Source organism: Leucoraja erinacea, chromosome 48 (genome assembly GCF_028641065.1).
Source record: "Leucoraja erinacea ecotype New England chromosome 48, Leri_hhj_1, whole genome shotgun sequence".
Taxonomy (NCBI): domain Eukaryota; kingdom Metazoa; phylum Chordata; class Chondrichthyes; order Rajiformes; family Rajidae; genus Leucoraja; species Leucoraja erinaceus.
Window position 1 is genome coordinate 764,267 of NC_073424.1, and position 14,725 is coordinate 778,991.

General features: G+C 47.9%; 1 protein-coding gene across 1 annotated transcript in view; it reads left to right on the forward strand.

The window, feature by feature from the left end:
- The window catches only part of LOC129715027 (exocyst complex component 6B-like), a 274,298-nt gene that overhangs the window by 58,320 nt on the left and 201,253 nt on the right, over positions 1-14,725 (forward strand). The window contains exons 2-4 of the mRNA XM_055664851.1: positions 279-444; positions 10,322-10,369; positions 11,940-12,030. Coding sequence (XP_055520826.1) covers positions 279-444; positions 10,322-10,369; positions 11,940-12,030 — 305 coding nt within the window. The remainder of the gene's footprint in view (positions 1-278; positions 445-10,321; positions 10,370-11,939; positions 12,031-14,725) is intronic.

Sequence of the window (14,725 nt, forward strand, 5' to 3'; positions counted from 1 at the left end):
TGGATGATGGTTTCTTGTACATTACATCATGCAATTGGTTTTATGTCTGTAGGTATATAAACTCGGGTTTTCTGGTATTTCTTTGTGTGTGCTGCTGGAGATTCAGACGTAAAACTGTTGCCTCTGGGTCTCTAGGTCCCCACCCGTCAGACGTTAAATTAAAGCGTTGTATGGTCTTAGGAATTTGTACTTTGTCTATCTTTTTAAGTGAACTTTTACAACTCTGTGACTACCTATGGAAGCTTTAAAATGCTTTAAACGTCTTTGTCCCGTTTCAGGTCGGTGTACGATGGAGTGGAACACTGGAGGTTCATGGAGAAACTGGATGCCCGGATCAGGAACCACGACCGGGAGATTGAGAAAATGTGCAACTTCCACTTCCAGGGATTTGTGGATTCCATCACGGAGCTGCTGAAGGTGCGGGGAGAGGCGCAGAAACTGAAGGTGCGTCGATCTTTCACGTCATTAGTTCCTAAATTCCAGGAGCACAGCGACGCCATTCAGCCCATCGTGTCAACTCCGCCATTCAATCGTGGCCGATCTATCTCTCCCTCCTAACCCCATTCTCCTGCCTTCTCCCCGTAACCCCCGACACCCGTACCAATCAAGAAACCGCCTTAAAAATATCCATTGACATGGCCTCCACAGCCGTTAACAGGGCTCGAAATTAACGGTTGCCCGGGTGCCAATGGCAACCTAAAGTCCCGCTTGGCAAGCACCCGGGACACCTATCGTTCAACTCTGAGCGGGCCCCCCTTCTCTATCTCTCTCTCTGTAACTCTCCGTCTCCGCCCGCCATCTGTATCTGTGTCCGGGCCGCCGGGTCTCCGCTCTCCGCCTCCGCCCGATCCTCATCTGCCGGCACGGCCGGCCGCCTTACACATACGTACTGCCACGGCCTGCACATCCTCCCCTGCACGTGTGCACAACCACGGCCAGCACATCATCGACCGCCCTGCGCATGCGCACTGCCACGGCAACTGGTCGGCGCTGGGCACTTTCTCCCTCGCTTTGAATTGTGGGCGATCTGGCCGCCATTGCTGTCCGGTTGCCGCCTCGCCGCGACCGCTGAAAACCAACGCAGAATCACTCTCTGGAACTGGAGGAACTCCGTGGAGTAACTCTTGCTTCTTGGTTTCCTGGTCCTCCAAAAATATTCCAAATGGAATTTAAACAGGAGTGGACCCACCACTGCCGAACTCCAAACTCTGAAAAATAACAGCCTATTGCACTTTATCTGTTTATTTATTGTATATATATATGGTCCATGGTATACAGACACACTGAACTTTTATCTCCTGTTCTGTGTTATGTTTATATATTCTGTTGTGCTGCAGCAAGCAAGAATTTCATTGTCCTATCTGGGACTCATGACAATAAAACTCTCTTGACTCTTGGCTTGGACAAGCGAAAATGGGTTCTTGGGGAAAAAGAGCTACCTTAAATTTAGTTGCGTCTGGTTGGATAACAATGGTAGGGTGAAGACTCTTCCATGCTTTAATTGTGCGGGTGATCTCCATGGAGCAGTCAACATTTCAGGATAGAAGAAATTGGGTGACGTTTCGGGTAGAGACCCTTCTTTAGACTCCCTCTGGTTTTTGTGTTTTTAGTTTAATTTAAAGACACAACATGGAAACAGGCCCTTCGGCCCACCGAGTCCACGCTGACCACCGATCACCGACCGCCCGTACATTAGTTCTATCCCACACAGCGACTTAAGTCAAGAGTCAAGAGTGTTTTATTCTCTCACATCCCAGTTAGAACAATGAAATCCTTACTTGCAGCAGCACAACCGAATATGTAAACATAGTACTCTGTAAACAATGTTATAAACGAGAAAACAAAACACTGTATATTTATATATGAATACATAACTATATATATATATGTGTGTGTGTGTGCGTGTGTGTGTGTGTGTGTGTGTGTGTGTGTGTGTATAATATAAATACCCACACACAGGCACACACAATTTCCCTCCTGGGATTAATAAAGTTCCATCGTATAGTATCGTGTGTGTAGGAAGGAACTGCAGATGCTGGTTTAAACTGAAGATAAGACACAAAAAGCTGGAGTAACTCAACAGGTCAGACAGAATCTCTGGACAAAAGGAAAATATTACTTTTTGGGTTGTGTCTGAAAAAGGCTCCTGCACACCTTTGGAATGTTGAAGGATACAAGAGCACCCGGAGAAAACCCATGTGATCAAAGGGAAAAGGAGCAAACTCCATACAGACAGCACCCATATTCTGGATCAATTCCGGGTCTCTGGCAATTTCAGGCAGCAACTTTATGGCCAATATACTGCCCCATAGTCTTGAACTGAATTAAAACATACAGTAGCTGTAAAGGGACATAGCGTCACTTAGAGATTTAAGACTGAAAATGGATAGTTTCTTTTTTTTTGGTAACCAAAGTTTTCAATGTATGATTTTTTGTGTGTTATACAAAATATAGTGGCACAACTGGTGGTCTTGCTGCCTCACACGCCATGGATCTGTGTTCGATCCTGTCCTCGGGCACTGTGTGTTGAATTTGCACATTCTCCCTGCAAGCGTGTGGGTTTCCGCCCACATCCCAAAGACGCATTGCATTGGCTTTGTAGGTTAACTTGTCTCTGTAAAATTGCCCCTAATGTGTAGGGAGTGGGTGAGGAAAGTGGGATAACACAACTTGTGCGAATGGGTAGATACAAATGCTGTAGAAACTCAGAGGGTGAGGCAGCATCTATGGAGCGAAGGAAATAGGCGACGTTTTGGGTCGAGACTATTCTTCAGACTGATGATGTGAGGGTGGGGGGGGGGGGGGGGGGGGGGGGGGAAGAGAAAGGAAGATGCGGAGACAGTGGACTGAGGGGGAGAGCTGGGAAGGGGAAGAGAAAGCAAGGACTACCTGAAATTGGAGAAGTTAATGTTCATACAGCTGCGGTATAAACTGCCCAAGCAAAATATGAGGTGCTGCTCCTCCAATTTACGGTGGGCCTCACTCTGACCATGGAGGAGGCCCAGGACAGAAAGGTCGGATTCGGAATGGGAGGGGGAGTTGAAGTGCTGAGCCACCGGGAGATCAGGTTGGTTATTGCGGACCGAGCGGAGGTGTTCAGCGAAACGATCGCCAAGCCTGCGCTTGGTCTCACCGATGTAGAGCAGCTGACATCTAGAGCAGCGGATGCAATAGATGAGGTTGGAGGAGTTGCAGGTGAACCTCTGTCGCATCTGGAATGACTGCTTGGGTCCTTGAATGGAGTCAGTGGGGGGAGGTAAAGCGACAAGTGTAGAATTTCCTGCGGTTGCAAGGGAAAATGCCAGGAGAGGGGGTGGTTTGGGTGGGAAGTAACAAATTAACCAGAGAGCTACGGAGGGAGGGGTCTGCAGAAAGCCGACAGGGAAGGAGATGGGAAGATGTGGCCAGTGGTGGGATCCCGTTGGTAGACAAAGCTGGAGAAAATCATCAGGTGATGCAGCTTCTATGGAGCGAAGGAATAGGTGACGTTTCGGGTTGAGATTCTTCTTCAGACTGATGTGGGGGTGGAGGGGGGGCAGGAAGAAGAAAGGAAGATGCGGAGACAGTGGGCTGGGGGAGAGCTGGGAAGGGGAGGGGAAGGAGGGAGAAAACAAGGACTACCTGAAATTGGAGAAGTTAATGTTCATACCGCTGGGGTGTAAACTGCCCAAGCGAAATATGAGGTGCTGCTCCTCCAATTTGCGGTGGGCCTCACTCTGGCCATGGCGGAAGCCCAGGACAGAAAGGTCGGATTTGGAATGGGAGGGGGAGTTGAAGTGCTGAGCCACCAGGAGTTCAGGTTGGTTATTGCGAACTGAGTGGAGGTGTTGTGCGAAGCGATCGCCAAGCCTACGCTTGGTCTCACCGAGGTTGATCATACGCTGAATAATCCAAACAGATTTTTGTTTGGAAGTGGAAAGAAATAATAGAAATTGCATTCATTGTAAAAAGAGTTGAGATACTGTGTTATAATTTTGCTGCATGTCATTGTGGGATATATCATGTCTTGATTGGTGAATATGTTTAGTTTGCAACTTTATTTGAAGCAGAAATAATATGTGAATGCTTCATTGAGCATAATTCCGACTGGTAACTACGCACTTCGTCCGAGCACATTATCGCACGTGTCATGCAAGCCGTCTTAAATGACCACCTAAACTGTCATTTGGCAACCTAAAAAGCTGCCTAGGTTGCCCGGCTGGCAACAGAGAAAAAAAGTTAAATGAGAGCCCTGGTGGTGGAGGCAGGTTCGTTGGTATAATTTAAAAATAAATTGGATAGGCATATGGATGAGAAGGGAGTGGAGGGCTATGGTATGAGTGCAGGCAGGTGGGACTAAGGGAAAAAAGTTGTTCGGCACGGACTTGTAGGGCCGAGATGGCCTGTTTCCGTGCTGTAATTGTTATATGGTTATATGGTTAGCCACCAGTAACCATGGCACTCTGGGCAGCAGCGGTAGAGTTGCTGCCTAGCAGCGCCAGACACCCTGCTTCTATCCTGACTACGGGTGCTGACTGTATAGAGTCTGCACGTTCTCCCCGTGACTGCGTGGGTTTTCTCTGGGTGCTCAGGTTTCCTCCCACACGCCAAAGCAATGTGGGTTTGTAGGTTAATTGGCTTCTGTAAATGACCCAGTCTTTCTCACAAACATGGTGCAACTGACTTTATTAAAAGATCCTGTCCCACTTAGGAAACCTGAACGGAAACCTCTGGAGACTTTGCGCCCCACCCAAGGTTTCCGTGTCGTTCCCGGAGGTTGCAGGTAGTGGAAGCAGGTAGGGAGACTGACAAAAACCTCCGGGAACCGCACGGAAACCTTGAGTGAGGTGCAAAGTCTCCAGAGGTTTCCGTTCAGGTTTCCGTTCAGGTTTCCTAAGTGGGACAGGGGCATTACAGTACACTGCTGTAGCATGTTGCTTCAGCTGTGTGGCGGCAAATAGACTAACAGCACAAGCTGGGTTGCGATAATATGAACCGTGTAGTAGGCAGAGCTCCTAATAATGAAGCACTACAAATGTAGACAAAAATGCTGGAGAAACTCAGCGGGTGAGGCAGCATCTATGGAGCGAAGGAAATAGGCAACGTTTCGGTTCCCGAAACGTTGCCTATTTCCTTCGCTCCATAGATGCTGCTGCACCCGCTGAGTTTCTCCAGCACTTGTGCCTACCTTCGATTTTCCAGCATCTGCAGTTCCTTCTTCAATAATAACACACTACAATTGGTTAGTGTGGAGTAACCAGTCTACAACTTCGGCATATGTAGCCGAGTGTGTAGGATAGAACTAGTGTACGGTGGTCGCTGGTTGGCGCAAACACGTTGGGCCGAAGGGCCTGTTTCCACACCGTATCTCTCAAAATGAATAAAATACACAGAGAACGGTACCTCACCTCTCCATGCTCTCCAGAGATGCTGCCTGACCTGCTGAGTTGCTCCAGCACTTGGTGTCTACCTTCGATTTCAACCAGCATCTGCAATTCCTTCCTGTGCATCCCTCAATACATTATATCTGTTGAGTCTTGTTCCTAATTTTATATTTTCACCTTCCATTTGACCTTGGTGCAACATCAGTCGAGGAAGTGAGCAACTGTGCCGGCTCTGGAGAGGGTCCAGAGGAGGTTTACAAGAATGATCACAGGAATGAGTGGGTTAACATATGATGAGCGTTTGACAGCACTGGTCCTGTACTGGCTGGAATTTAGAAGGATGAGGGGGGGGGGACAGTGAAAGCTTCATGTGTTTTGCACCAGCTTATGAGTGATAACATTCACCACAATTTTGGTTGACTCCCCAATTTTCCCACACCGACTAATGTTGTCCATCTACACTTGTCTCACCTTATAAGTTCACGGGGCGACTTGACGCAAGATGTAGCCAGAGTGAAGTGGTTGTGGTCTAGCACGATATCACACAATATTACGGGGGTGTAGACAAAGAGTTCCCACGGTACTCGGCATTTCTGTTATTTGTGCGAGTGACTTGTCCGTCTCCCGAGCTTTCCCGTTAAATCTTGAATGACATTGTAAACTGTCAAGTGTAATTAAATCATCACGTGGCACAAATGATGTCACTTTTTTTTTTTCACACACTATAAATATCCTCCCTTGGTTGAATTGGTATATACACACACAAAGCAGAGTTTTACTGTGTATGTGGGAGACACAGATGGAGTGAGCACAGTTACTCGGTCTTTACTGTGTGTGGGAGAGGGGGAGAAAGAGACGTACACTCACAGAGGCAGTCTCTCAGTCTGTGTGAGAGGGAGGGAGGGAGAGGGAGAAAGGCACACACAAGGTGGATGTGAAATCTCACCTGCCTGTTTCAGTGACAGACACCCGCCGCCAGTAAATGAAGACACCCCCATCTGTCTCCCCCTCCTCTCCCTCGACTCCCCCACCTTTCCCTCCCAACTCCAGTCCCGTCCCGACCCCCTGGGAAACTGAAGGGAGCAACAATTAACTGCTGCCTGCCCGCTGAGTTAAAGAGTTCCCACGGTAGTAAGACGATGTTAGTTGCGCCCAAGTTTAAATTTCCAACGTGTGTTTCAGAGTAAATCAAAAACTGTCTGAATCAGCAAGTTAGACACAAAATGCTGGAGTAACTCAGCGGGCCAAGCAGCATCTCTGGAGAAAAGGAATAGATTCCATTTTTGGTCGGGACCCTTCTTCGGGATGATTGTAGGGGGGAACTGGAAGCAAGAAAAGACCGGGACAAATCAGGGCCAACAACAGATGACCTCAGCAGGGTATTTTGAAGAGGGGTCCCGACCCGAAATGTCGCCTAACCCTTTCCTCCAGAGATGCTGCCTGACCCACTGAATCACTCCAGCACTTTATGTCTATATTTGGTTCCCTGATAGGCCAATTGTTGGCTAGGGATAGTGTGATCCCAAGAGGGAACCATCGTTGCAAACCTTGGACGGGTAAACCGACAATTACTGGATGGGGGGGGGGGGCAGGAGGGGGTGGGCGAGAGAGAGAGAGTGTAAGTTACCTAAAATTAAATAATTCAATGTTCATAGTGAACACGGACACACAATGTTGGTGTAACTCAGCAGGTAAGACAGATCTGGGAAGAAAAACATAAAAAGCTGGAGTAAGTCAGCGTGTCAGGCAGCATCTCTGGAGAAAAAGTATAGGTGGCGATTCGAATCGGAACCCTTCTTCAGACATCCTAATCGGAATTGATGTCTTTTTGTGTCTGTCTTCATTTTAAACCAGCATGTGCAGTTCACTCCTTTACACGGGTCTCTGGAGAACATTGATTGGTAGCGTTCCGGATCCTGCTTCGGAAAGGCATCGATCGCTGGTCGGCGAGGGCTCCGAGCTGTATCTCTCAAAGAAGTATATGTGAAAAATTTCTCACGGGCCATAAAAATGCAGGGCCTTTCAGTAAAGTCCCTTTTAAAGATTATAGTTATTTTCTTGAATCTCATTAACATAACTCATGAATAAGTTGATGTCCATATGCGGATGCAAATCTTTATTTTTTAAATTCAATCCCACAGAAGACAATTTTTACTCACCTTCTGTCCCCTCTGTCCAGCTTCCGGGTTCACCGTTCGCAGGAGTTCCCACGGTACACCCAAGAATCAGTACGGATATCGCACAGGCCATTACGTGCATATATTGTTGCAATGTTCAACCACAAGTGTACAAGTCACTCTTGGAGAAATTCAAGCTTGTTTGAATTTTCTCCCGAGTCACCAAGTTACACGAGTACCTGCCGTTAGCGCCACGGTGATCCACGAATGCCGTACGGTTATCGCAAGAGGTTCCCACGATGTTCAACTCTGGTTAACTCTTGCGTCAAGTCGCCCCGTGAAAAAGGGGTTTAAGGGAGTACAGAGAAGGTTCACCAGACTGATACCTGGGGTGTCAGGACTTTCATATGAAGAAAGACTGGATAGACTCGGCTTGTAGTCGCTAGAATTTAGAGGATTGTGGGGGGTTCTTATAGAAACTTACAAAATTCTTAAGGGGTTGGACAGGCTAGATGCAGGAAGATTGTTCCCGATGTTGGGGAAGTCCAGAACATGGGGTCACAGTTTAAGGATAAGAGGGAAATCTTTTAGGACCGAGATGAGAAAATCATTTTTCACACAGAGAGTGGTGAATCTGTGGAATTCACTGCCACAGAATGTAGTTGAGGCCAGTTCATTGGCTATATTTAAGAGGGAGTTAGATGTGGCCCTTGTGGCTAAAGGAATCAGGGGGAATGGAGAGAAGGCTGAGAGACAGGATACTGAGTTGGATGATCAGCCATGATCACATTGAATGACGGTGCTGGCTCGAAGGGCCGAATGGCCTACTCCTGCACCTATTGTCTATGAATGAATGAATACGTTTATTGTCATTACACAATACTGTGCAACGAAATTCCATTACATCTCCTCCGGTTAAAAAATGCAAACACGCCAACCATTGACACATATGTACACTTATTAGTAAAATAATAAATAAGTATTTAAAAAGAATTAAAAAGAATTTGGCGGCATTTCTTGGAATTACATTTTGCTTCCCCAGTGTTCTCTGTTGGAATTAAACTATTTTACCGTAGAAACTATTTTTTAGTCTACCGGTGCGAGCCTTCAGAGACCTGAATCGCCTCCCAGAGGGTAGCAGAGTGAAAAGGTAGTTGGCAGGGTGGGATGTGTCCTGCTTGATATTTGTGGCCTGGCGTAAGCATTGGGCCCTGTATATGTCATCCAGGGAGGGCAGGTTAGAGTTTGTAATGCTCTGCGCAGTTTTTATAACTCCCTGCAGCGCCCTCCTCTCAGCCACAGTGCAGCTAGCAAACCACACCAGGATTCCATAGGAGAGGATACTTTCCACGGCGCATCGGTAGAAGGACAGCAGCAGCGGCTGTGAGACGTTTGCTCTCCGCAGAGACCTCAGGAAATACAGCCGCTGATGTGACTTCTTCACGAGAGTGACGGTGTTCATTTGCCACTTGAGGTCCTGGGAGATGTTTATTCCCAGGAACTTAAAGCCAGTGACTCTCTCCACCATGTCTCCTTTGATGTATAAGGGAGCAGGTTCCTCTCCTCCTGAAGTCAACGACCAGTTCTTTTGTCTTTGCTGGGTTGAGTACCAGGTTGTTTTTGGTACACCAGACAGTCAGTTTTTGGACTTCATCCCTGTAGGCAGACTCGTCGCTGTTGTTTATCAGTCCCACCACAGTCGTGTCGTCCGCAAACTTGATGATCCTGTTTGTACTAAAGAGAGCCATTAAAGAGGCTTATGTTTCTATAAGTTCGATCGCTCGTGTGTCAGACGATGTGTAGCTCGCTGTTGGCTTCTGTCGTGGTCCAACATGTTGACGGAATTGTTGCCCAACGTGTCACAGAGTGCATCGCGTCGTCACTTCTAGGGATCGCCACCAGGAGGCGTCTGTCATAATTCCCAGTTCATACGTGAGTAGAATTAGGCCATTCGACACATCAAGTCTACTCCGCATTCAATCATGGCTGATCTACCTCACCTTCATAACCGCTGTGTTTGCCCCTTATCACAATCCAAATCACAATAATACTTTATTAGCCAAGTATGTTTTGCAACATACGAGGAATTTAATTTGCCAAGTCAGTGATACAAATAAAAAGCAACGGAACACACAAAACACATTTTAACATAAACATCCACCACAGTGACTCCTCCACATTCCTCACTGTGACGGAAGGCGGAAAAAAGTTCAAATCTCTTCCCTTTGCTCTCCCGCGGTCCAGGGGCCTCGAGCCCTCCGTTGACGGGATGATCTTGGCTCCCGTAGCTGGCGGCGTTTGGGCCCTCCGCGTCGGGGCGAACAGCTCCTGCATCAGGGGGATGTCAGCTCCCGCGCCGGCGATCGAACCTCGAGTCGGGCTGGTCGAACCTTCCACGACATTGGAGCTCCTGACATCCACGGCCTCGCCCGAGACTGCGAGCTCCCGATGTAAACCTATCCTATCCATGTACATGTCCAAATGTTTCTTAAGTGCTGTGATAGTACCTGTACCAGTATCTGGATACTTCCTCCAAATATATCTCCTTAGGATATCATAGAAAAGCCAAGTAGCATCCATAATAGACACAAAATGCTGACTGACGAAGGGTCTCGACCCGAAACCTCCCCCATTCCTTCTCTCCATAGATGCTGCCTGTTCCGCTCAGTTACTCCAGCATTTTGTGTCTATCTTCAATGTTAAACCAGCATCTGCAGTTGCTTCCTTCGCATCCATAATCATTTGTTTGTGTTTACAGCATGCATCTTGATGATTTAGCGCTAATTACTTGCATTTGTTATTTACTATCAGCATTTTAAAAGGACTTTTTTGTTGCCTCAGATCCAGGTGACTGATACAAATGACAAGCTGCAAGAGACGGGGAGGGAGGTGAGTTCCATTCCAATTATCGAACCAGATTTTACTCTGCGCCACTTGGTTCTTGAGTTCTGAAAACCGCTACATTTCCGGGGGACGACTTTGCCGAACAAGGGTGGCGCGGTGGCCCAGCGTCAGAGACCCGGGTTCCATCCTGACTACGGGAGGTGCCTGTACGGACAATAGACAATAGACAATAGGTGCAGGAGGAGGCCATTTGGCCCTTCGAGCCAGCACCGCCATTCAATGTGATCATGGCTGATCATCCCCAATCAGTACCCCGTTCCTGCCTTCTCCCCATATCCCTTGACTCCGTTATCTTTAAGAGCTATCTCTCTCTTTGACTCTCCCTTGAAAACATCCTGAAAATTGGCCTCCACTGCCTTCTGAGGCAGAGAATTCCACAGATTCACAACTCTCCGTGTAAAAAAGTGTTTCTTCATCTCCGTTCTAAATGGCTTACTCCTTATTCTTAAACTGTGGCCCCTGGTTCTGGACACCCCCAACATTGGGAACATGTTTCCTGCCTCTAGCGTGTCCAAACCCTTAATAATCGTACATGTTTCAATGAGATGCCCTCTCATCCTTCTAAACCCCAGAGTGTACAAGCCCAGTCACTCCATTCTATCAACATGTGACAGTCGTGATATGTCATGGTCGTGAAGTATTCTGAGAAAATTGCCGCTGTCTTTTTGGCCGTGATATTAGTTGAGTTTAGTTGAGATATACAGTGGAGACACAGGCCCTTCGGCCCACCGAGTCCATGCCGATAAGCAATCCCCACACTCTAGGAACAATTTACAATTTTACTGAAGCCAATTAACTGATAAACCTGTACATCTTTGGAGTGTGGGAGGAAACCGAAGCACCCAGAGAAGACCCACGCAGGTCACGGGGAGAAGTACGCACAGACAAGCACCCGCAGTCAGATTTGAACCTGGGTCTCTGGCGCTGTGAGGCAGCAACTCTACCACTGTGTCACCAGACCACCACTATTCCTCTTGGGATCTGATACACCTTCATAAGATCACCTGTATTACCAGGGGCCACAGTTTAAGAATAAGGGAGTAAGCCATTTAGAACGGAGACGAGGAAAAACCTTTTCACACAGTGAGTTGTGAGTCTGTGGAATTCTCTGCTTCAGCGGGCAGTGGAGGCCGGTTCTCTGGATACTTTCAAGAGAGAGCTAGATAGGGCTCTTAAAGAGAGCGGAGTCAGGGGATATGGGGAGAAGGCAGGAACGGGGTACTGATTGCGGATGATCAGCCATGATCACATTGAATGGCGGTGCTGGCTTGAAGGGCCAAATGGCCTACTCCTGCACCTATTGTCTATTGCCTAAATAAAGTCCTAGCCTGCCCAACGTCCCCCTATAGTTCAGGCCCTCGATTCCTGGCAACATCCTCGTGAATCCTCCCCATTCACTTTCTGAATGCATTCAGTGACGCATCCACCAGTGTCCCGGGACTGACTGTACAGCACTGCACATGTGTTGAATGCCTGTCCCTTGCCATCCACTAGCAAGATCGGTAAAACGCAGGTTAATGAAGTTGTTTCTTTTCCTTCCGATCCCCCCCCGCAGCTAATTGTGGAGATGGAGGAACTGAAGAAGTGTCGTTCTCAACAGAGGAACATCGCTGCCACCATGGACCAGCTGACCCTGTGTCTACCAGGTACGGCCAGCAACACAAGTTGATATCTCAGCGTAGGTTTACAAGGTTCATTCGGCCCTTCGAGCCAGCACCGACATTCAATGTGATCATGGCTGATCATCCACAATCAGTACCCCGTTCCGGCCTTCTCCCCATATACCCTGACTCCGCTGTCTTTAAGAGTTCTATCCACAGAGAATTCCACAGACTCACAACTCCCTGTGTAAAAAGGTTTTTGGGGGAGTCCAGAAGTTTAAGAATAAGGAGGAAGCCATTTAGAACGGAGACGAGGAAACACTTTTTCTCACAGAGAGTTGTGAGTCTGTGGAATTCTCTGCCTCAGAGGGCGGTGGAGGCCAATTCTCTGGATGCTTACAAGTGAGAGTTAGATAGGGCTCTTAAAGATAGCGGAGTCAAGAGATATGGGGAGAAGGCAGGAACGGGGTACTGATTGTGGATGATCAGCCATGATCACATTGAATGGCGGTGCTGGCTCAAAGGGCCGAACGGCCTACTCCTGCACCTATTGTCTATTGTCTATTGTAGATAGAACAAGCTGCTAAGGCGGTAGCGGAGGCATGTACTATAACAGCGTTTAAAAGACATTTGAACAGCCACATGTGATAGAAAAGGTTTGGAGTGATGTGGGCCAAGCGCAGGCAAATGGGACTAGCCCTTAGTATTTGGTGCTGTGAGGCAGCAACTCTACCGCTGCACCACCGACACTTTGAAATTGTTTGGGATATGTTTCTGTTTGACAACTATTTAATCAATGTGAGTTGTTCTGTGTCGAAGAGTCAACCATTTGATCCCTTGTGCCTGTTTCATGTTCCGTCCCAGGAAGGCGGATCTTTATCCTCGGTACAACCTTCCTGTATGAATCCCTTGTGGCTCCTTATGTAGCTTAGTCCCCTTAGCTGGGGCATCTTTGGTCAGCCTCGACAAGGTGGTCCAAGGGGTCTGGTTCTGTGCTGTTCGACTATGACTGTGAACAGTTCAGCCACGACTGCATAGGTTATACTTTAGTTTAGTTTAGGGATATAGCGCAGAAACAGGCCCTTCGGCCCACCGAGTCCGCGGCAACCAGCGATCTCCGCACGCTAGACTGATTCCTGGGTTGGCAGGACTTTCATATGAAGAAAGACTGGATAGACTCGGCTTGTTCACGCTAGAATGTAGAAGATTGAGGGGGGATTTTATAGAAACGTACAAAATTCTTAAGGGGTTGGACAGGCTAGATGCAGAAAGATTATTCCCGATGTTGGGGAAGTCCAGAACAAGGGGACATAGTTTAAGGATAAGAGGGAAGTCTTTTATGACCGAGATGAGAAAATCATTTTTTACACAGAGAGTGGTGAATCTGTTGAATTTTCTGTCACATAAGGAAGTTGAGGCCAGTTCACTGGCTATATTTAAGAGTGAGTTAGATGTGGCTAAAGGGATCAGGGGGTATGGAGAGAAGGCAGGTACAGGATACTGAGTTGGATGATCAGCCATGATCATATTGAATGGCGGTGCAGGCTCGAAGGGCCGAATGGCCTACTCCTGCCCCTATTTTCTATGTTTCTATGCCAGCACTATCCTACACACAGTAGGGACAATTTACAAATTTACCAAGCCAATTAAACTTTTGAGTGCGGGGGGAAACCCGCGCTGGTCACGGGGAGAACGTACAAACTCCGTACAGACAGCACCTGTAGTCAAGATGGAACCCGGGTCTCTGGCGCTGTGAGGCAGCAACTCTCCCGCTGCGCCACCGACACTCCTTTGAAATTGCTTGGGATGTTTTTCTGTTTGACAACTATTTCATCAATGTGAGTTGTTCTGTGTCGGAGCGAGGAGTCGACCATTTGATCCCTTGTGCCTGTTTCATTTTCAGTTGAAACACGGCGGATTTTTAGCCTCGGTACAACCTTCCTGTACGAATCCCTTATGACTGCTTAATATCCAAAGCATATCAGTCTCTTTCAAGAGTACAATCATCAGCTAAGCCATCGCAGCCCCCCTGGGTAGAGGATGCTAGCTGTTCACTGCAGTCTCAATGACGTAATTCCCATTCATCTCAGCCCAGAATGACAGAGCACTTGGTTCCAATCCCACTGGTTCTCGACGTCCCAGCCAGACATCATCTCCATGTCTCTCTTGTCAAAACCCTGTGAGTGCTTTGTATGTTGCAATGAAGTCACCTCTCACTCTTCCAAACTCTCACAAGGGCCAACCCAGTCTGTTCCCCCCCCCCCCCCCCCCCCCCCCATTTGTGAACAATACCTCCTGTGCATCGGCTAGACCAAACGCAGGCTCGGCGATCGTTTTGCTGAACACCGCCGCTCAGTCAGCCCAGGCCCACCTGATCTCCCAGTTGCCAAACTCTTTAATTCCCCCTCCCATCCCCACACTGACCCTTCTGTCCTGGGCCTCCTCCATTGGTAGAGTGAGGCCCAGCACCGATTGTAGGAACAGCACCTCATATTTCGCTCGGGCAGCTTACACCCCAGCGGTATGAACTTTGACTTCTCTAACTTCAAGTAACCTTTGCCTTCCCTCTCTCTCCATCCCCTTCCCCTTCCCAGTTCTCCCACCAGTTTTATCCAACTACATTTTGTGGTTTGTTTTGTGGTCAGCTAACAATTTTCTCCGATCTCCATTCCCTTTCTCCTGTTTTCACACCTTGCTCTTCCTTATCTCAGTATCTACCTTTCTCCTGACATCAGTCTGA